The sequence below is a fragment of the Zerene cesonia genome, chromosome 9, assembly GCF_012273895.1.
Source record: "Zerene cesonia ecotype Mississippi chromosome 9, Zerene_cesonia_1.1, whole genome shotgun sequence".
NCBI classification, from domain to species: Eukaryota; Metazoa; Arthropoda; class Insecta; order Lepidoptera; family Pieridae; genus Zerene; species Zerene cesonia.
In genome coordinates, this window is record NC_052110.1 from 317,674 (window position 1) to 340,673 (window position 23,000).

The following is a 23,000-nucleotide window of genomic DNA, read 5'->3' on the forward strand; positions in this document are numbered from 1 at the left end:
GTTTTATTGCTTCATACTTGGACTTTGTTGTCAAAACTTAACTTCAAACTTAAAGTTTTGTCTTAATGCGGGGCGGGAAGTCGTTATGTTAATTGTGGAGTAAATAATTGTTTTACTCTTTAATAATTTTGTATTCACGAACATAATTGAAATTAATTATTAATTATCAATTCGTTTATCTTTGCCTGTTATTTTATCCGTAACATATTTGAATAATATAATTGATACAAATATTTTTAACAAAAAAATGTCAAAACTAGACCAAACTTAAATGAGACCACATGGCAGGCACCAGCTTTCAAATAAAAAAAGAATCATATAAATCAGTTCATCATAATTTCTTCTTTTTTGAAGTCGGTTGAAAAAATAACTCATTAGTATGTATTAAGAAACACGTACGTATTTTTGTGAGAGCTCTTGTATGACTTTAGACTTGTTTGGTTTTCGAGTTTATTTCATTTACGCAGTAAGAGTCGATGCTGTTTCTATCAATTGGTCTTTATTAAAATGACATTATAATTTCGATCTCAAATTACATATATGGAAGAAAAAATGTATTGTTAAGTTTGTGCATCAGTCGATAGATCGACAATATGGTATCAATAATTAATGATAAATAGAAAGTTGTTTAGAAACGTTTAAACCAACATACGTTGTACCAGCTTGCAACACAATAGTTACATTATATGTTGTAAAATGGGTAATGCTGGTGACAATAGCGTCACTTACAGATTCCTTCCAGCGAATACGCGTCCACCATACAGAGATCACGTCTCTAAGCCGATTATCAGTAATCGACACTTTTCATGCCCTTCTAAACATTTGGCACAAAATTATATACGTGTCTTACAGCCTTATCAACTTGTATATAAGGTTTATTGTTGATTAATTTGGATGGTGAGTTAAGTTTGTAACGTATAATACAAATTTTGGTGCAAATAATGAGATTTGATACAAATACCGTGAGATTGACGTTTTGGCACAGTAATGCGTTAATGTTATTTGAGGTATTGACGTCGAATATTGATTTTATATACATGCAATAATAGGCAATGTTTAGTGATGGTATACTTCAATACATAATATAAAGCAAAGTCACTTCCCGCGTCTTTCTAGGTATGTATGTATGCTTAGATGTTTAAAACTACAAAAGGGACTTTGATGCGGTTTTTTTAGTGATTCAAGAGGAATGTTTATATGTATAATAACTTCTACTAAACTACTCCGAATTTAACGCGAGCGAAGCTGTTATAAATTCCAAATTGTGTGTATGTTCTTGTTATATCTAAATAACTGGATCGATTTTAATGAATTTATACTACATTCTACACAAAAGTACCAAAAAGAGCTCTATCTCCAGCCAGAAATACGTAACTTTCACTTTATTTCATAATAAATATATTAAACTACTCGTACAATATCATAATCCTACTAATATTATATATGCGAAAGTTTGTAAGGATGTGTGTGTGTTTGTTGTTCTTTCACGCAAAAACTACAGAACCGATTGCAATGAAATTCGGTACGTAGACAGCTGAACAACTGGAATAACATATAGACAACTTTTTATCCCGATATTTCTACGACTTACGCGTATACGGACTTACGCGGGTTAAACCGCGGGGCGCAGCTAGTACTTATCTATACTAATATTATGTATAAATGCACGGGCAAAACCGCGTGATCACAGATAGCTACTATATAGTATCAATAACTGCAGATAGTTCTCTGCATCATCATAAAAAATATTTTAATTTTTTATATTAACATAACATATTAACATTATTTCAAAATATCAATTAAAGGTGTTTAACTTACATACGTAATTCCAGAAACGCGTAATAAAATTTCGCACACCTTCCATCAAAACTATAGAAAAGCAACAATAGGTACATCTGGCGGGTCGCCGGTTCGATGCCCGCTGACAAATTGTGACAAATAACCCAATGTCACGGGCTATTTAACAAACATCTGGAATTTCAAGGCAATTGCGAATTCGTTCGGAAATCATTTTAGTGGAGTTTTATTGAGCTTAAAGATTGCTGTTTATTTATTAATGGTACGTAAGAATTATTCGAATTGTTGCATTTTTTATCGTATTAATTGGTAGTAATAACTTAATCGTCAGCTTCAAGGAATATGGCTAATTTGCATGGTATGATTTTCCGCAAACATTTTAACAGCTGCTATGTTCTCATGTGCAATACATCATTATAAGGATTATGTTTATGTCATAGCGGCCAACTGAGCTGGTGGTTCGCCTGATGGTAAAGGATCACCACCGCCCATGAACATTCGCAGAGGCTCAGACCTCTAAGAATGCGCTGCCCGCTTTTAAGGGATAAGAGATAAGGAAAGAATTGATGAATGGAAAGAAGGAATGGACTGGGAAGGGCTAGGAGAAGGAAATAGGCCTATTTATTTATTTAAAAATGCGATTTACATGTTCATTTTAAACCAAATATCTGGTAGCCATAAAAATAAGCTTGCTACATGCTATCAGAAGGTATAAATAGTAAAAATGTAAGTCATAAACGTTGAAACACTAAATGTTTACCCAAAGACAAGAATCCACCAATATTTTTGGAACATCATTTGAACATAGGTATGTAAAACCAAATAAATTCACAAACTGTTACATCCTAATGTATACAAATACGTTACAGCTACGAAGTCCAGCCTCCTAATGAAGATAGCTGGCTTATTTATAGCGTGTAATTTACAGCCCCTAGGGGTCGGCGGGACCCTTAGCCGGCGATTAGCTGCGACCGCAAGAGGTCACTTACACTTACTGAAATAACAACGATCGAACGAAAATATTGCGTCTTTTTTCAGAGAATAACAACGAGTTTGTGTTTGTATGTTTGTTAATATTGTTTTGTGATAGCTAGTTTTTCAGTTTCAACTTTAATCGCAACATATAAATGTTAAGCTGAAAAGCTTAAATTATTCATGTTCAACACAAGGAAAATCGGAACCGTATCCTTATTCAGAAACTACATGTTTTCTTCAAATACACACACAGGAAAAAATCAAACTTGGACAAAAGTTATTATGAATGTATTTGTGTGTAATTGGATATAATTTAGTAGCTAGCTAGACAGATACTAAGATAGTTTTGTAACTCTGATAAATGATAACACAAATAGGTGTTATACAACCTATAGGTAATTTCTAGGACTGTTATTCATGCGAAAGCTGGGTGGGCGACTTATTTAAGTATTTTTTCAACCAACCTCAAAAAAAGGGGAGGGTACTCAATTCAACTGCATTTTTTGCGTTTTTCAACATCAGAACAGAACTGATTTTGAAATTATTCGCATTTTAATCGGTTAATATTATCATATTCTTTCAAGCCTCGGATCTATCTCTACAATAATATATTTTTCGTGGAGTTACGTTTTCGAAAAAATAATAGTAAGTATATTTTTGACAGCTAACGCCATCTATAGCAAATAACTCGATATAATGTAACAGTTCAACATCTCATTTCTACAAAAAGTCATTCTCGCGTAGTTATTGAAGTATCTCATAGATGGCGCTAGTCACAATTTGTATCGATAGATGGCGTTTAAATCATAAATATTTAAGCTCAAATAAGTTAGTTTAATCACAGTTAACAATCCTTCACAATTCTCACGTACCGACTTGTAGTAAAGATTAATATTATATCAAATGGTAATGTGTTATTGTATATTTTAACGATTTAAACGGTAGTATTCTCAATGAATAATTAAGTTATTTAATTCTTACTAGGAATATTGTAATATCTGTATTTGAGTATAGCATATGTGTGGTAATTTTCAATATTATTCATATTTGCATGCAAATGTGTAATGAAATTCGTTTTGATATATGAAAAACTATTTTATTTCTCATCCCCACTATCTATACACTAACGCTACATTAATACAACGTCAAACAAACGCCAAAATACATTCTCTAATAAATAAAATTTACAATTTCGATCTTATTGGTTAGGAAGCTTATTTTAATTGTTTTATTTCACGAAGACGGGCGACATTTTGTTCTTTGAAATAACTTCTTATAACTTTTTAATAACAATGCTCACTTTTAACTTAAATCTTTCTTGAACTGGTAGATAATAATACCAATAAGTTATCCTATTATAATAGCACAGAACTTATTATAATTACGGTAACTATTACAAAATCCTAGTTATATTATGTCATTTCGAACATTTCTTTATGTAATCACAACAAAACCAATTCACATCTGCACTATTGTTAAATATTTTATGAATCAGTAGCTAATAATGCCCAACAAGATGAAATAAAACACGTAGTAAACTTAAGGCCGAATTACAAAAGCTGTTTTCAGAACTATTTTGATAAGCTGTAATTTATTTTATAATTACTTATGTAAAATTCCCAAAAAAACTCATGGATTGATTAGGCTGAGGTAAATGCGAGGATTTAGTTTCGTTTGAGCGGTGGGAAGCAAGAAGAGGAATTATTAGATAATTTGTACGAATCATTTCACTAAATGGCGCGTGTAGCGCGTGTTCTACAAATTATGAAAAGTGTGTAAATGCTGATAAAAAGTAAAAAATAAGGCATCCGTGGTTGTATTATTACAGTTATACAAATAAACGTTTCAAAGTATCACTAATAATAATAAAAAAAGAAGTATTCAAATATAATATGGCGAATTTTTGGCGCCAATTTCAATTTAAAACTTTTATTAGCCTATTAGAGTGCCCGTTCAAGTTATTGTTTCAAAATTCATTCGAAAAGTTCTACATTTAATATAATTTATCCAGTGCTACGTACAAATTATCTAATATATCATAGAAAATGAAATATTTGTTTGTAGAACAGGACGGAAATTCCGAAACAGGGGTTAGGGGCCTACAGAAATAATTTTGATCGTTACTTTTACAGTGACATTGCAATATCGACTAGAAATTATATATACGAGTATAATATGACGTGTTAATAGTTACAACAGACCGATTTTATTGCACATTCTGTAATTTAAACTTAAAAGCACTTATAAATATACATATTTAGAAGAAATCTGTTTGAAACAATATTTTTAGAAATGACTTTCAATATAAATATTACATATCAGGCTGCGACAGATTTGTATATATTTTGTCATCTGTTCCTTTGTATAATTATTTCTATATTGTCTAAATGCTTTTCTGCGTGTTTTCAAAATTGAATATTTTATTTCTTAAATAATTTTATAGAACGTACAGTTAGGTAACAAAAGCGAAAGCAATGTATACAATAACATACAAACACTATTACACGATTTAACATTACTTAAGATTTGAGACATTATTACCCTTTTTCCGAAAAATTTACAATCTTAGACAATTTATAATTTTGAGACTGGTTTCGAAGACACAAAGGTGAAATCGTAGTATAAGTCTTACATTTATTTCTAGAAGATTTAGATTTAACTGATAATAAATAAAAAGGTTTAAAAAATACGAATACGATAAATCTTTAGTGTGGGTAAGTTAATGGGAATAAAAAAATAATACAATATTCTGTATGAAGAGAAGAAACAAAAAATGTTACAAGGGAAAACAAAACTGCATTGGTATGGATAACAAAACGGAACACCCTTCATGTCTTCAAATTTAATAATCAGATCATAAGCGATAACCGATAATTGTACTTCTTACGCGTATTTTGCGATCTCTAGCCTGTACCAAAACCAAACTTTACACCTAATTTAATTCCAATAATAATAGACTAAAAATATAAAAAATATTATAATACTGCTTATTGACTGGTATTTATAATCTATCTAATCGTATACAGATTAACAAGGCATAATAATTGTCTAATTGCATGTTTAACTACATCGTGTCTGTTGCCTTGAGCTTAAACCGACCCTGGTTTTATCACCTTTTGACCTGATGATGTTTATAAATATATAATAAACATAATAAAAAAACTAAAAAAAATATATGATAGCATTAAATAAATTGTCTCACATGTTCTTATTCAAAACAAACGTAGGTAAGGAAATTATTTAATTCTGGCGATCCAAATCAGAATAATGATATAACTCATGAAACCAATACACTATCACCGTAAGTATATCCTGTTTTAATAATATTTTATTTACCAATGAAGTATAATAATTGACATAGCTATCTCTATGCATTCAATTCAAAGTACCTTGCAGTTTTATGTTTCGACTGATTCATGATTTCTGCTTAAAAATTTTCTTTTGAGATTTTGATCGAAATAATTTTAGATTCTGAATATGGTTTGTAGCTGTATCTACTTATCAGAACGTGATGACCAAAATCCTAATAGTAAGCGATTCAGCTAATTTGCATATTTTCCTAACCCCGAAATCCTCGTAAGTAATATTCATTTTAAAGGACGGATCCTTGTTTAAAAAATAACATTGGCGAGTTTAATTCCAAATCACTTTTTAGTCTTAAAATTGACATGAAAACGGGTTTAAATGTTAATTATTTTGAATAAATCTGAACATAATATTGTAACCTAATCGAAACACATGTTTATCATCAGTTTAAAAAGGACAAAATGAATCGCATGAGAACTTTCACAGCTCACTTGCATTCAGTTCGGCAGAGGCACTACGCAGAGATCGCAAAACAATAATTTAATCTAATTTACATCTCCAAGTCTCCACTAAGGGCGTCGAGTTTCAATTCGTCCTGCGGGTTGAAACTTTTGACAGACACGCCCGTTTCTGATAAATCTGTACTGGAGAGTTTATTGGTTATTTTTGTTATTGATATCCTACTTTCTATGTCATTCGCGTCACATATCGTTTCTAGAATCACCCCCTTCTCCACCCTCCTGGGTTTCGGCAGCACGTTTTGCGTGGGTTTCGTTTTTAATTTCTCACTGAGTATTTTATTGCAACTCTTCTTTGACATGTCGAGGGCGAGCGGGTCCTCTCTGTCTTCTTTCTTGTCTTCTAGAGGTTTGTTCTGTTGTTTCATTTCGGCTACTTCTGCGTTCGTTACGTTGTCCTTCTTTTTCCACTTCGTTCGCCTGTTCTGGAACCAGATTTTCACCTGGAATAGAGAAAAGTTCGATCTTAGTTACCTTCCGATAGATAATTTTAATAAGCAAACGGTAAATCATCCAAAATGGCAACACAAATTTTGAAAAACTTCAATTGATAAAGATGGTTGGCTTTTTAAGTTGATTTTCTTATGATAAATAGCTAAAATTCTCAATAGTTATTTTTATTTATTATTTAACGCAGACAGAGATGCAAGAAATGGTAAATGAGATTTCAACTAGAATATCACAACTGTAAAATATCCTTAATTTTTAGTTTTATAGCATTGAAATGCTTTTTTTTTTATAAATGAGAAATTTTTTGAAAGAATAGAAAAAATTCGATCACGGGGCGGGATTCGAACCCGCGTTTCTTGCCTAACCGTAGCAACGCGGGTTCGAATCCCGCCCCGTGATCGAAATTTTTCTATTCTTTCAAAAAATTTCTCATTTGTAAAATATCCCTTATATAACTAATGTGTCATAAATACCATCTCAAAACAGATTCTTACAATTATTTAGTCTCTTATCAGAATCATTGCGTAATCATTGGAATCCATGTAACGTTCGCCCATAAGTTCATATAACATCACATCATTGTAGTCACCTAGGAACGTAGTTAATATAATAACGTTAAGTCAGTTTCCATACGATAATTGCGCGGATCGATGGCGAGGCATGTATCATGTTTAACATAGCAAGCATTTACGGTTTTAATAATCTGGGATAATGTAGCTTTCATGCCTTTTATTCCACGTAAATCATTATTAAATTACTTGCATACTTGCTTTGTTAATATTCGTTATTTAAAATTGTAAGTTGGAATGCTGTTGTCGGAGTGATGGAGATTTGTAGAGAGCGATAGGTCTTATAATTAGCTAGTTTTTAGTCCTGATGTAGGTTACGTAGATATAATTAAGATATATCTACTCATGAAATAATTAAATAAATCGGTTGAATACTTTTCATTGTATCCGTTACAACTAACAAGCTAACTGATAAATAATTTTAAGAAACTATGCTGGTATTTCCATAGTCTAAATTTTGATAAACTGCATTATAAAGTCATAAATTAATTGACCAATAAGAACTACTTATTTTAAAATGATACAAAGTTTGAAGAACAATATAATAAACCGCACCAATTAAAAGCAGTAACATTAAAGAAAAACAGCTAGATGTGGTCACATAAAAGCGATTGCTTCATTTTTGGTTTTTATTGCCACAAAATAATAAAACAACTATAAGATAAATTTCGAATGAGACATTAAAATTAAGGAGTATATTTTCTTTTAAGTTTTATTGGACACTTAATGTTAATCTTTGAAATGTTTTTATTATTTGTTCAGCCTCTCCGCTCGCAAGTTTTAAGTAGTTATAAGGGTACCATTAATACTCAAGAAAGAGTGTGTAAAATACATAGAGCAATGCATCTGATGATAGTTGGTATAATATTTTTCTTCGGAGTTAGTTTTTATAATGTAAATTTCTTTAAATGCCAAATCATCCGTGACTGATAAATCAATTCACAAGTAGGTGTTTAGTTTGAATGAAACCCTGACAGTTTGGAAAATAAAATAAAAAACTATGTTCAGCTATCTGGTTAGTTATAAGACATGACTTATTTTCTGATTACAAATGTTAAAAATAATATCTAACCGACTACAATTGTAACGTGTATAATTATTATGAAAAAAATCATATATTTAAAATCACATTAAAATAATCAATCGATATGTTGATCTCATAATTATATAAAATGACTATTGAAACAAATACCGTTCGAGTACGCTAGGCTCAAACTGAACCTAATATGTTTTCAATTGATATCAAACAAGTAACAGCGCTACACAGAGATACTGTTAAATATCGTATTATGATCCTTAGAAGTTGATAGTGTCGTAACATTAAGTGGTATCATAAAGTATGCGCTGCTCCTATAAGCTTCATAAAAGAGAAGAAAAGACATTATGTGAAGTCGACCACACGCGTTGGGTGTGTTTGAAATATTATAAATGGTTTATTAATAGAAACAGCTCGTGTTAAAGTATCACAGTTGAAATTGAACGTATTAAGCTTCGAGATAATATACAAAGATTTGAAAACTAGTTTTCTACGAGTGCCTAGGAAGTCTGAAGTGTTTAAACTATTGGAATACGCTTAGAAGTAGTCTGTAACATTTGGAAACGAATTGGTATCTTAGGATGAACTTCCGTGACTTTGTGTTCCTTTATACAATTAGTGGTCTTCGGCTTCGCCCGTGGTACATATGTAGCACTCAGGGATCACGTATGTAAGGGATATGTTAGTGGATATGTATTCAACGGTGAAAGATTTATTGAAATCGGTCCAATAGTAGTAGTCCTAGTTCCTGACATCAGCGGGTACAAAACAAAAAAAAATCATCATCTTTATATCATTACTATACTATTATTATCCGACTGCGACTTCGCACGTGGCTTTAAAGGAAGAATGGAAGTGATTGCCGGAAAAACCTATCCTATATCCGTTTTCGGATCTCAAACTATCCATAGACCACTAGGTCATAGAGCTCGAAGGACCAAAAAGAGATGTATGCCTGATACACTCTTACTTGGTAGTTATAATCATAAGCGAATAAAATGCGCATACACCTCGAGCGCCTTAAACGAGCCGCTAATTCAGGCTAATGAATAAAAATTGTCGTGTGAGCGCCGAATCAGGATGCGTCCGTGCCGAAGCGTGCCTGACTCCCACATATAAAATCATCCAAAAACTTCTGAGATTAGGGCGTTCAAACGTAACTCTTCACCTTTATATATTATAGGAGTTTATAAGAGCAACTACAGAGTTTCTTGCCGGCTCTTCTCTGTAGAAACTGCCTTCCGAACCGGTGGTAAATTTTATAACTGTGCAATATGACGATACAAAAGTGCTTCCATAAGAAGTCTAGTTGAATGAATATATGTTTGAGTTTGAGTTTAGTATAGTAAGTATAGATTTAAACATACTATCTTCACTCCTACCGCGAGTCCATAGATAGGGTCTTCAGTCACTATTCCTATAGACATTTAGATACTGGCTAAGTATTTAGACACAGGCACCTGTCAGGCAGAACCGCGGCTATATATCAACGCCACGCCACTCCGCGTAATTGCCTCGCAAATTAATCTCGCTAACATGTGACATTTGACTCGGTGCTAGCCATGGGTTTCGTTTAATTAAACTGTTTGTCTGCTTGTTTGGGTACTTACACTGACTTTGTTGGACGGCGAGGGTAGCGAATGATAACGAAATTATTTTTTTTTTCATATTATAGCTTCTTAACTGTTATAAAGCAATTTATATTGGTCAGTTTCACAATCTTAGGATACGTTTTGTTTAGCTTATCTGTCAGTTAACGTGATAAATATAAAATAGGGAGTAATAATAATGTAAATAGGATGTTTACGATTAAACAAGTAACTTTACAGCGTAGATATATAATTAAAGTATCTTATATTTCGCAATGAAAAACTTTTTTTTTTCGACGAAAAACGATTTATTTATAAAGTTTTTAATTTCTAAATGTATAATACTCGTATAAAATCAAACACAAGAAAATGCTTAAGTATCTTATGATTATAACCTTCAGTTACCATAGAGTTAAATTACGCAATTGAAATAATCCCCACTGAAATAAATAAAAAAATATCCACCATTTAAATTATCCCAAAAATGTCCGCACTATGGTCACCGTGTCATTGCACAATACACTTGCAAACACGAGGATAATTATTATTGATTGCGCATTAGAGTTCGCGTGTGTGAGTGATACAATGATATGTGTAACATGTCACAGCGCTAATTGTGGACTAGTGATGCGCCTCGACGATAGATTTTAGTGTTGGGCTGGCGATATGTCGATAATTCTGGTGACTTTTACTTTATCATGACTTGTTATAGAACAAATAAGTTAATATCATGTTTTATAAAATGCTCTATTTTATTTACCGCAATTATAATGTTACAAAGTCTTTATATATATCCATCATCTAATCTATCTAGTTCGATTTCAAATATTTGGAACGTAGTAATTTCAACTTACATATAAAACATATGAAATTTATTAGATTTAATATAAAAAAATACTTCATTAGTAGTACTATTAAATCAACTTCAACGTTTAAATATTTGTTGGCAATTGGTTTATTTTAGAAAAAAAGGTACTCAATTATAAAGTAATAATCCTACTCCTACTAATATTATAAATGCGAAAGTTTGTAAGGATAAGTGTGTGTGTTTGTTGCTCTTTCACGCAAACTACTGAACCGATTGCAATGAAATTTGGTGCGTACATAGCTGGACAACTGAAATAACATGTAGGCGACTTTTTAACCCGATATTTCTACGGGATACGGACTTACGCGGGTGAAACAGCGGGGCGCAGCTAGTTCGTTTATAAATCACAAGTCCATAGCAAAACATACATTATGTCACATTTGCGAGTCGATATTTCAATATAGAACTAACAATATTTTGCTATAGACCTCGCAATGTTCCCTTTTGATGTTCGCTCCTGACCCTCGGGCAGTGATCACATCGCCACACAAATATAACACTTCGTGCTATATGAATAGAGACCATTATCGCGTGTATGATATATAGAGGGTTTTTCGAAATGTCTGTTTATCCCGCACCTTTGTGCTATGGATTGGAAAGGTATACACAAATTCGGTTTTGAATTCTCTATTGATATTATAGCTAATTGAAATTATTCAAAGAGATCATAGTTTGTATGTGTTTTTGTTATTTTTACCCGACTGACCGAATGGTAATGTTTTTCGAGAGTATGCTTTGATGTATGTCCATTTATTTGGCAGACCGTACAGCCTAAAACGCTTGACGGATCTTACTAACAGGTGGCGTTGTAATCTTCTAAATGTTAGTAAGTACATAGGCTATATAATCAAACAAACACAACAAACAGGGGTTAGGTTTTGTTTCCTTATTCAAGCATTATGAAACAAATAAAATACCATAAATATACCATTACGATCAAACTAAAAAACTAAACAGTTAACAGTCAGATTTTTAGTGAAACAGCTATGTGTTTTTATGAACAATAAAAGTACAAATTTTATTTTAAAACCGCACTTTTCCTGTTGAAGTTATTTAATGAATTTGAATATTCACAAATAATAAAATACACACAGTTATATATCACGAACATTGGAAGTCACGTGTAACAGCTATATAACAGTAGCATTATGATATCTGTGATACTGCTTAAAGGCAGTGCCAAAAGACGCGATAGTTAAATCTAAAAGTGTACAATTAGGTTACAATAAATAACAGCTGCATGAGAGGAGCAATCAATATCGGCCGCTCGCTTATACACGATCCTATTAGTGGAGGATATCGCTAGGGATGTGCGCAGTCGATGGAACTTATCGATGGATATACTAATACTAGCTATCCGTGTCGATATTTATACTTGCTAGCGCTTTTTCAAGCGTTTTACATGCGTCGCCATCAAATATCAAAGGACCAAAAAACAAAGATTTTCCGTTACAGTATACAATGAAAAGTCAGAATGATATAGCTAATTAAGATATGTCACTACTACTTCCTAGTATTGGTATACATATTCGGCTTAAGATCTTCTTGTATCACGATGGAATTATAGAACTGCACTTAGTTTAAAACAGTGTTTAAAATGACTAACCCTGTAGGACCCTGTAGGAACCCTGTAGGCATTTATTACAAAGAATAGTAGCGCTACGACGAAATATTGGTTCAGGTCTAGTGTCATGATCGTTTTAATAAAGATGATTTTTATTTATTTGTTTATTTAATCACTTCTTTGAAAAAATTCTAAAATCTGTTTTGGTTTTTTAATTTTACCAATTAGTCTCAATACAAAACGTATTCAGCGTTTTTAAAATTGAGACTCCTGGTTGATCTGACGGTTCTTGGCATCTTGATTTGAAATATAATACTTACCGATAGAGATATATTTACACCGATATCCTAGACATCAACTATAATTCTACACTGCACTGTACTTACTAAAACAATTCCTGTACACTTCAGAATTAAGAAAGAAAGAGCTCGTTTCTATTAAATATTACTAACTAGCTGCGCCCCGCGGTTTCACTTGCGTAAGTCCGTATTCCGTAGGAATATCGAGATAAAAAGTCGCCTATTTATTATTCCAGTTGTCCAGCTATCTACGTACCAAATTTCATTGCAATCGGTTCAGTAGTTTTTGCATAAAAGATTAATAAAAGCACACACATCCTTACAAACTTTCACATTTATAATATTAGTAGGATTCATACTTAACCGATATAAGCAGCACATCACTAACGTTATCTCACTTGGCGGGATGACTAAGTCTCGTTAATCTAACAATTATTCAGTGAAGATCGTCGAGTCCGACATTGTGGGCCTTAAATGTTTTGTTTTCTGTCTTTTGTTCAACAGTTTCATTCGGTTGAAATATGAACTTTAATAATGCAACTTAAGTGTTATTTTAGTTTGCTTCTTTGTGGATTTGGAAGGCGGTTTTATCAAAGCAATCGATGACCTAACCTATTGTAGGTTATTGTTTTCGTTCTATAAACGTTAGTGTTTTATTTAAGGCACTAGATCGATTGTATATGGCGTCTAGGAATATCAAAGTAACGTATCGAATTGTAAGTTTATACTTAATACTTATGTTGTAGCTGATTTTCTAAATAGAGATTTATGGATTTAATGGTATTTTGGGTGTGAAATAAGTTAAGGTTTAGTATTTAGTGTTTTTATATTTAAATACCTACTACTATTCCTTCTCTTTCACGGTCTCGTAGTTACTGAGATGAGCTCAAACGAACAAGCAAACATCAGCTTCATACTATTAGGTTTTATGTAATCTTGGCCAAACCCAGGTGAGGCAGCTAGTCTCACACAACTAACAAACACAGTAACATGATATTACAAGTGCTTAATTAGTATGTACATAATTATTCGGTTGATTAGCTGTAGGCGTGACATATGATCAAAGGCTTAGGTAAACTGTTTATGGCTAGATATAGACCCATCTTATACCTAGGTATTGCTTTGACCGCAATGAGCGTATTGTTACATTTGATCCATTAACTTGGGCAAGTAATGTCACTTATGAACGAAAAGTTTGTAAGTATGTATGGATGTTTGTTTCTCTTTCACGCAGGAACCTGTTGGGATCTGTGTGAAATTTAGATAGATTTTAGCTGGGTTCCTTACAAGCGAATGAAGCCAGTACAGATAGTAAGTAAATGATATTGTTTTATTGTAAAAATGTGAATTTCGTTTGATAATTATCTTAATTATTAATTAAATAATATAAAACATTCAAAACTACCTCTTTTACGAAATGGAAAAGCCCTATAATAAAAGCTTTTTTTTTATGTTACAGTCGACAATGGAGCTGGTGGGACGCCTGATGGTAACCGCTACCACCGCCCATGAACATTTGTTAGACATAAGGTCCATTGCAGACCTTACGCCTCTACAAATGGATTGTCGACTTTTTGGGAAGGGATTAAGAAAGGATTGACGATAGGAATAAAGGAAAGGACTGGTAAGGGTAAGGAAAAGGGTATGGGCCTCCGGCTTCCCCACTCACCGAACGAAACACAGCAGAATGCTATTTCACGTCGGTCTTCTGTGGGGGTGTGGTACTTCCCCGGTGCGAGCTGGCCCAATTCGTGCCGAAGCATGCTCGACTACCACATACCAATATAACTTTAAATCTAATTCCACCCCCATCATTCCAATCTCACTAAGACCCATTTTTCAATCTGGTTTCCTCAGAAACGTTGGTGACCTTTTGTGGTAAAAACGAATTTTATTATATAAAACAGACGATGAATCTATAATTAATTATAATTGGCAATTTTCATTTGTGTTAATGAACAATTTATTAACAACCAAAGTCTCTTAAAAGCATCCCGATAAAAAAAGGATACATAAGAAATAAGTCCACAGATAACGCAAAACATTAAATAACCTATTTAATAAAGCAATGGAACGATTTGATAATTATTAAAACGCCATATAACAGAGATATTCGCGAAATTACGGCGGTGTTTATTTTAAAACGAGTTTAAACGACGCGGCGGGCACAAAGCTTTCATTAAATATTTATATTTTATGGGCCGACCGGTTTAATTATCTGATCAGTTATTAAACCCGTAAATTAAATTTTGTAAACACTAAATTAAGGCTTTTCGCGGAGAATTAATATATTGGTAGTGGATTCGTTTGTTTTTAATCCTTTCCTACTAATATAGTAAATGCTAAAGTTTGTAAGGATGTGTGTGTGTTTGTTGCTCTTTCACGCAAAAACTACTGAACCGATTACAATGAAATTTGGTACGTAGATAGCTGAACAACTGGAATAACATATAGGAAATCTTTTTATCTCGATATTCCAACGGGATAAGGACTTACGCGGGTGAAACCGCGGGACGCAGCTAGTATTTAATATTAAGGTCTGAGAATAAACCTACACCTGATGGTAAGCGATCACCCAAGAGCATTTGCAGGGGTAGGGCCTTTATCAGGCGTTTTTGAGACACAAGGAATAAGAAAAGGATTAATTGGGACGAAAGGTATGGTCTGGTACCCAAGAATGAAAAGTGAATGGGCCTATTGATCCTCCATAAAACATTAGCAAATTTAAGTAATATAGAGGAAAATCTTTACACGACTCTTTTGAAAAATTCTTTCATCGCCAGAAATCTTCGTAGCTTTCGATATTTATTATATGATATAAAACATAGCATATATCCCACTTTTAATTAAATCTGAAACCTACGTTTAACCGGGAGGGAAACTATATATTTAACTAGCTGAACACCCCGGCGCCGCCTTACCCGGGCGTCATTAATTATAATTAAAATAATATAAACTATCCTATATTTTAAGTTTGATAAAACTGCACCTGGTGTGGAAATTGATTAAAATCAATTCAGCAGTTAAGGAGTCCAACGCGGACAAACAATGTGACATGTTATTCTTATATATTTAGATTAGCAATAGAAATAATAATAATAGTTATTTGAGATTGTAATAACTGGCGTGCCTGCAGTTTTTGGCTGCAGGGCTCAAGAGGGTTGGCAGAGCACCAAGTTTAATGCATTCACTGTACTATCATCTATGGAAACGTTTACCTGCTTCGGAGAAACACTCGAATATTTGGCTTCTTTGTCTGCTCGGGAAATCATTGTGGGCGATTAGCTTTATAGGTGATACTATATTGATATTCTGATGGTAGTATGGAGTTGATAAAATGTACGTAAGTCGGTGTAAACCATAACAGAAATGTGGGTACAATGGTGTATTCCATAAGAGATCCCGTAGGCCATGCTAATATACATTGGAAATGGCCAACGAGGTTTTATTAAAGGGTAAAAATCCCTTATGCTCTGTTTTTCTCCCAAAAGACAGAGTGTCTGTTGTAGATTTCCTTCTGGATAAAAACAAACGGCCACAACTAAATCTTATTAAATACAGTTTTGAATAATTATACCACACAGTAATAACTATAGAAATTTTACATTAGGTAGGTACATAAGGTAATATAAGATATTGGTAAATAAGCCACATTTTTTTTTAATAACGTGTGTAATAAGAATATTGCAGTGATAGCATTGGTTTTTATGTAATTACCTAGTCAATAATATTATCTACTTAATTCTATTGGCATGGCTTTGAAGTCTAGGTTAATTTGCATGTATAGGCACAGATCATTAAATAGAATTATACAATTAGTTACGACGTAATTATTTGTCGATGATTTGATGTGAGTTTAAAATGTTACTGTAGTTTTTGTAGTATTTCTTGGCTGAATATTGCGATCTAATTAAACATAAAAAACCACATAAATAACAAAGAAAAATTTACATTATTTCTGGGTTTTCTTCGCGTAAAAAACGATATACATTATTATGAACCATACAACTTTTTACTTCGGCAGCTCTCAAAAATAACAGTATTTCAGCATTTTGCAATCATTATTCATAGCCTACTCCTCCACGCCTGGTGGTTGAAGCGCGATGTTAGAATATAGCCTAGCCTATTCCTCGATAAATGGACCATCCATTATCCATTAGATAACAATACTTTCATTCAAATCTATTGTCCATGAGCCTTGCCTTACACACAAGCAAACATTTCCGCTATATAATAGGATATATTTCGTATATAGGATATTATCATAACTATTAAGTTAAATTAACTTCATGTTACCTTAAATACCTTCTAGGAAGATATCAGATAAACGCCACCAAGTTTTCCAAGCACGTCACACTCAGTGTTCCAGTTTGGTAAATAAGGTTTAATATGTGTTAATTATCTCTTTGCATGTGTTTGTCGTTCATTTAGGAACTTCTGATGATATTAAAATTAATCATGCATTAGAAATTGTCGAGGAATAAGAAATCGGTGGACTTTGTACCTCTCTGCAAGAGAATTTAATTGATAACTATTAGAGTTTTGAATTTATATAATAAAGAGCATTTTTTGGTTCTGGTTCCACTTTAAGTTTTTTATTTACTTTTATTACAGAAACAACGACTAGTTTCAGAACGTCATTGTCAACGGATCGAGTATAAGGCACATGAAGGAGGCAATTTTTCTAACTAGTAATTCCCACTCATCATCATCATCATCAGCCCATATATGTTCCCACTGCTGGGACACAGGCCTCCTATGAGGGTTCAGGCCATAATCCACCACGCTGGCCAAGTGCGGGTTGGCAGATGTCGCATGTCGTCGAACTTTTTAATTCTTGGACATGCCGGTTTCCTCACGATGTTTTCCTTCACCGTTTATAATTCCCACTATAACATTTTATTTATTACTATTCCTACCTACTTATATTATAGTATTTTACGTACAATAAAAAAAGAAATTAATGATTAGGTACCGGGCTATAATGATTTTCATACTAGGTATGTGAAAATATGTTTCATACTGATAACCGAATAACAAATTAATCGACTGAAGTGACCAAGGAACAAACATTCAAACGAAATAATTTCTACACCTGGTTGAAACGTAAAAAACTAGAAAATAACATTCAACCACGAAACCATTAAAGCTAATTGAATTGCAAACGGCACATGCGCGTGGGCATGACGCTGATCGCTGATTGGCTGTTTGATTCTAGGCCGCAGAACACCGCGCTGTGATTGGACAACGTGTTGGTAGCAACAATTTGGCTGCTTATCAAGTGGGCTGGGCTTGTTGGCCAAAATTCTTGTTGTTACAGTGTTTTATGTTGCAAGAAATTGTGAATTGTTTTGTATTAGGTTTGATAATTGTGTCAGTAGCGAAAACATGTCTTTCAAGGTTCCAAAGCATGCATAAGTAGCAATTTAACGCATATAGCTGGGTACTTTTATTAAATTCATCATTCGTTTCTTCCTAGCGATTACACAGTCTAATATTTATCGAAGGCCACTCGGGAGTTTAAATTATTCAAGATGCAAATACAGACATTCAAACGCTAACACGATCGATAAGACTAAAAACCTTGTAGTATTCAATTAATAGCTTATAAACTAGACACTTGCACCGGCTCCGTCCGGGTTGACTGTACAAATGTGGCTTTGTATTTGTAAAAAAAAAATTGAAATCAGTTTTTTCAAAATCAGTTTCAAAAAGTGTCTTAATAAATAATTTTCTTTAAAAGGTATGTTAAATTCTATTGGATTTCATCTACATTCAATAACTCGTTTGCTCAGAGTATAAAAAGAAGTTTAAAACCACAGACGAGATAAATATAAGCTTTATACGCTGGAATAATGTTATTTCCTTCTGTCAAGAAGTTTAAAATCAATGCCTAGTATAAAACAAAGTCGCTTTATCTGTCCCTATGTATGCTTAAATCTTTAAAACTACGCTACGGATTTTGATAGGTTGTATTTTAATAGATAGAGTGATTCAAGAGGAAGGTTTATATGTATAACTAGCTCCGACAAACGACAACCAAAGAATAAATAAATAAATAAAACGCTGTTCTGCCTTACTCTGATCATTTAGAGGTATGAAAAATAGATGTTAGCCGATTCTCAAACATACCCGATATGCACACAAAATTTCATAAGAATCGGTCAAGCCGTTTCGGAGGAGTATGGCAACGAAAACTGTGACACGGGAATTTTATATATTAAGAGATAACATCTATTAGCTACTTCAAATTAAACGCGTGCGAAGCCGTGGGCAAAAGCTAGTGTGTTATAAAAAATTAAAATATTCGTATAAGTTTAATTGTATCCATTAGGTCCTACAAGATAGCTAATATACCAATTATCTCCTATTTTAAACAAATCAGTACCTGCGAAGAGCTAGATTATTTCTAATTAGGCTCGATTAGGTCTATCTGCTAACAACGTGTGTTGTTTTAATGAGAATGTATGGAAGTATTTAGCATTTAAATAATATGGAAACGTCTTTAAGGCGTTATTATGCCTGCATAGGGAGTGTAAAGTAGGGTTGGCAAATAAAAACAGCGTATAAATAATGTACACTAATGTAATATTGAATGAAATGAAATAATGAAAATATAATATTATGAGGGAACCAGCATATTCGATTACATGTGACATCCGCTACACTGCACTTGGCCAGCGTGGCAGCTTGTGAATCCTCGTATGATGCAGTGGAAACATATATGAGTTGATAATAATTATGACATTATAAAGATTTTAGTACCGCGAGTTAGATTAAATTTCTTAAATACAACATTACTAGCTGCGCCCCACGGTTTCACCCGCGTAAGCCCGTATCCCGTAGGAATATCGGGATAAAAATTTACTTATATGTTATTTCAGTTGTCCAACTGTCTACGTACCAATTTCAGTGCAATCGGTTCAATAGTTTTTGAGTCAAAGAGCAACAAACTCACACACATCCTTACAAACTTTCGCATAAATTATAATATTAGTAGGATTAAAATCGTGACAATACCTACTGAACAAGATTCACACCGAAATAAAAAATAGCAATTTAAAAATAGCAATAAAATTTCTATTTCATTTTTTCCACCACATTAAACCAAACAAGGCCTAAGCAGTAACAAAACCCATACAAAGCTAATATCAATTATATTCAAATAAGTAATTAGCTATATAAAGGCGCATCTAGACAACATTCAAAGGCAATTAACGCATGGTTAAGATTTTTATGCAAATGGCCGCCCCGGTGGTCGCCTGTTAAGATGGCTATCTTATCGGCTGGATATCGGCCCTGTATTTAAACGAAACGACGATCTTTGTTAATTGATGTCTAAAAATACGCTGTGTTAAACGTTTCATTGAATATACGCGAAGCACGGGTCGATTTGTGCTAATATTTTGAAGTGGAAAGGTTTATTTCTAGAAATCCCGTCCCTGGGTGGGTGCCACACCAAATTCTAAAATGAAAACAAATTACGACATCTTACACTAATCGAATACAAAAATTGTTTTGTCTGTCGGTTTAAAATCCACAGAGTTATTAAATAACAAAGACAAGTAAGATACAGTCGAATTGAAAACCTCCTTCGCTTTTTGGCCGTCGGTTTATTATTTTAAACTTCCAATACAATAGTACCTACAATTTAGGGTATTTTCGTGCATAATTGGTTACCAAAAATACTTTTCACGGGTTCGATACAAAGAAGAACCAAAAAAATTGATGCGTTAAAATTTTTGCCGCCGACGGACGTGGATTTTATATTACAAAACAAAGTATATTATTATTGTTATTTGTTCAGGTGCTTGCTTAAAATTCGTGCTTAACATTTAAATAGTAACGTATTTGAAAGGTTATATTTAACGATAAAAATTCCAGAAATAAAGCACGAATTTAAGAGTCCTAAATGAAAAAATTGTTCCATCTAACCTAATATTCTAAATATTTTCATATAATTTGGTCTACACTTGCTGCTGCGAATCAGATTAAGATTAATTTCGATATGTAGGTTATAAAGTTTAAAATAAAAATCTGTAAAATTGAACTCGCGTAGTTTTAGTGTCATGTTATGCTATGCTTTTAAAATGATTCTGAATTAATGATTTTATTTTTCTCTATGCTATGTTCATGAACAGTTTATTTATTTACTTTCAGTTATTACATAAGCAAATTTCTTCTTATGCATATTACACCTTAAGCTTTGAAAGTAGTTGATACGAAATTCACATATTTTCATTCTGCGTTTATTCTGTTTTGTCAATAATACCTAACTTCTTTATTAAACAATCCTATCCTACTAATTCTTTTAATATTATAAATGCGAATGTTTGTAAGGATGTGTGTGTGTTTGTTGCTCTTTCACGCAAAGACTACTGAACTGATTGCAATGAAATTTGGTACGTAGACAGCTGGACAACTGGAATAACATATAGGCAACTTTTTATCCCGATATTCTTAGGCGGGTGAAACTGTGGGGCGCAGCTAGTTTGCCTATAAATTGGGAACGATAAGCAATGCTGGTATGGGTCTATACCCATACCAGCATTGCATATACCTGAATACCTATACCTATGTATAGGTAACCCATACCCAATGACTGCTTGTGGCGAATGTGGTGACTTGTACATATAGCATAATTACATATAATCGATGAGTTATTTGATTGTGGTTTCATATAAGCCATTTCGATAATCGATTATGGATTTATGTTGTAACCTCATAGGTATGTGTTGCATTTGGATGTGTTTAGTGGAAGTTTCGCAGGTAGGTCTAAATATTATTACAGATATTGACTTTTGACACCTTATAGTAAGTGATCACCACCGCTCGTGAACTTCCGCAGAGGTAGTGCCTCTGCGTTGCCTGGCCCGCTTTTAAGGGGTAAAGGATAAGGAAAGGATAGACAACCGAAAAGAAGGAATGGCCTGGGTGATTAAAAGGAAATGGGCCTCCGCCACCCCACTTTAACCGATGTTGGAAAAATATACTTGCTCACACGTTTACGATTTTCTATCGTTTAATATTAATCGATTATAAAAATACCAAAGAGCGTATGCATGTCTGTTACGATTTATCAGTTACTATCTATACCACAGCACTATTTAGATGAAATTTAGTGAGATTTAGAATTTTAAAGAGTTGCAATAGGGGATGAAAGTTTCTGACCATATATATTTTAAACTAATGAACATAAAAGCATTGAGACATGTTCCGTAATGTTAAAGCAACATTGTTAATTTTGTAATACAATTTTTGTTATTTATTTTTTAATTATAAATTTCTCGAGTCATCCATTCAGGGCTGTCACTATTTACCAGTGTCAAATTCACTATATTTTTTGACGCACATTTATAACAAAAAAGACCCTAAATTTAATTAAAAAGCAAGTATCCATCGTAGAAGCAAGTCAAGAAAGGTCTTCACAAATTTAATTTTAGAATTTAAGCCTAATGCTAGTTTTAATTAATATAAAAACACTAAAACAATCGGATATGTTATTAGATGACCTTTTTTAAATTATCTGTCTTTTACAAGTGACATATTTAAATGTTGTATAAAGCTTTATTAGACGGAAGTTTTAAACAAAGATAGTAAAATCGACTCTAAAACAATCAATATTGACACTTAACAGTGCAGTATCATTATAAACTCAAATTGCAACCAATTTAAATGTTAATTTCGCTAACTATATTTAGTTTAAACCGCCACAAAACATAATATCTATTTGCTTACACAGTTTATCAATCATGTCGAATGTATCGCGCCATAGATTATGCTTGTTTCGATATCGATATATATAGATATATCGGCAGATATAACCGCGTGTCAGTCAGGCCTGCGGTGGACGGAGTATCGACAAATGATTGTGTGGATTGAATTATTGTAATTAATACTTGCTGGAAAAAATCAGTCAAGCGCGGTTGGAGTTAAGAATCTGAAAATAACATTTTTTCTTACCCACTGTACTAGGCGTTTCATATCTTTGGGGATGTTTATCATGTAATAAACCTTACAAAATATTTC

General features: G+C 33.0%; 1 protein-coding gene across 1 annotated transcript in view; it reads right to left on the reverse strand.

Moving 5' to 3' along the window:
- Positions 1-6,417: 6,417 nt before the first annotated feature.
- Positions 6,418-23,000, reverse strand: part of LOC119828971 — a 53,281-nt gene continuing 36,698 nt past the window's right edge. The window contains exon 4 of the mRNA XM_038351313.1: positions 6,418-7,039. Within this exon, the coding sequence (XP_038207241.1) occupies positions 6,629-7,039 (411 nt within the window). The 3' untranslated portion in view covers positions 6,418-6,628. The remainder of the gene's footprint in view (positions 7,040-23,000) is intronic.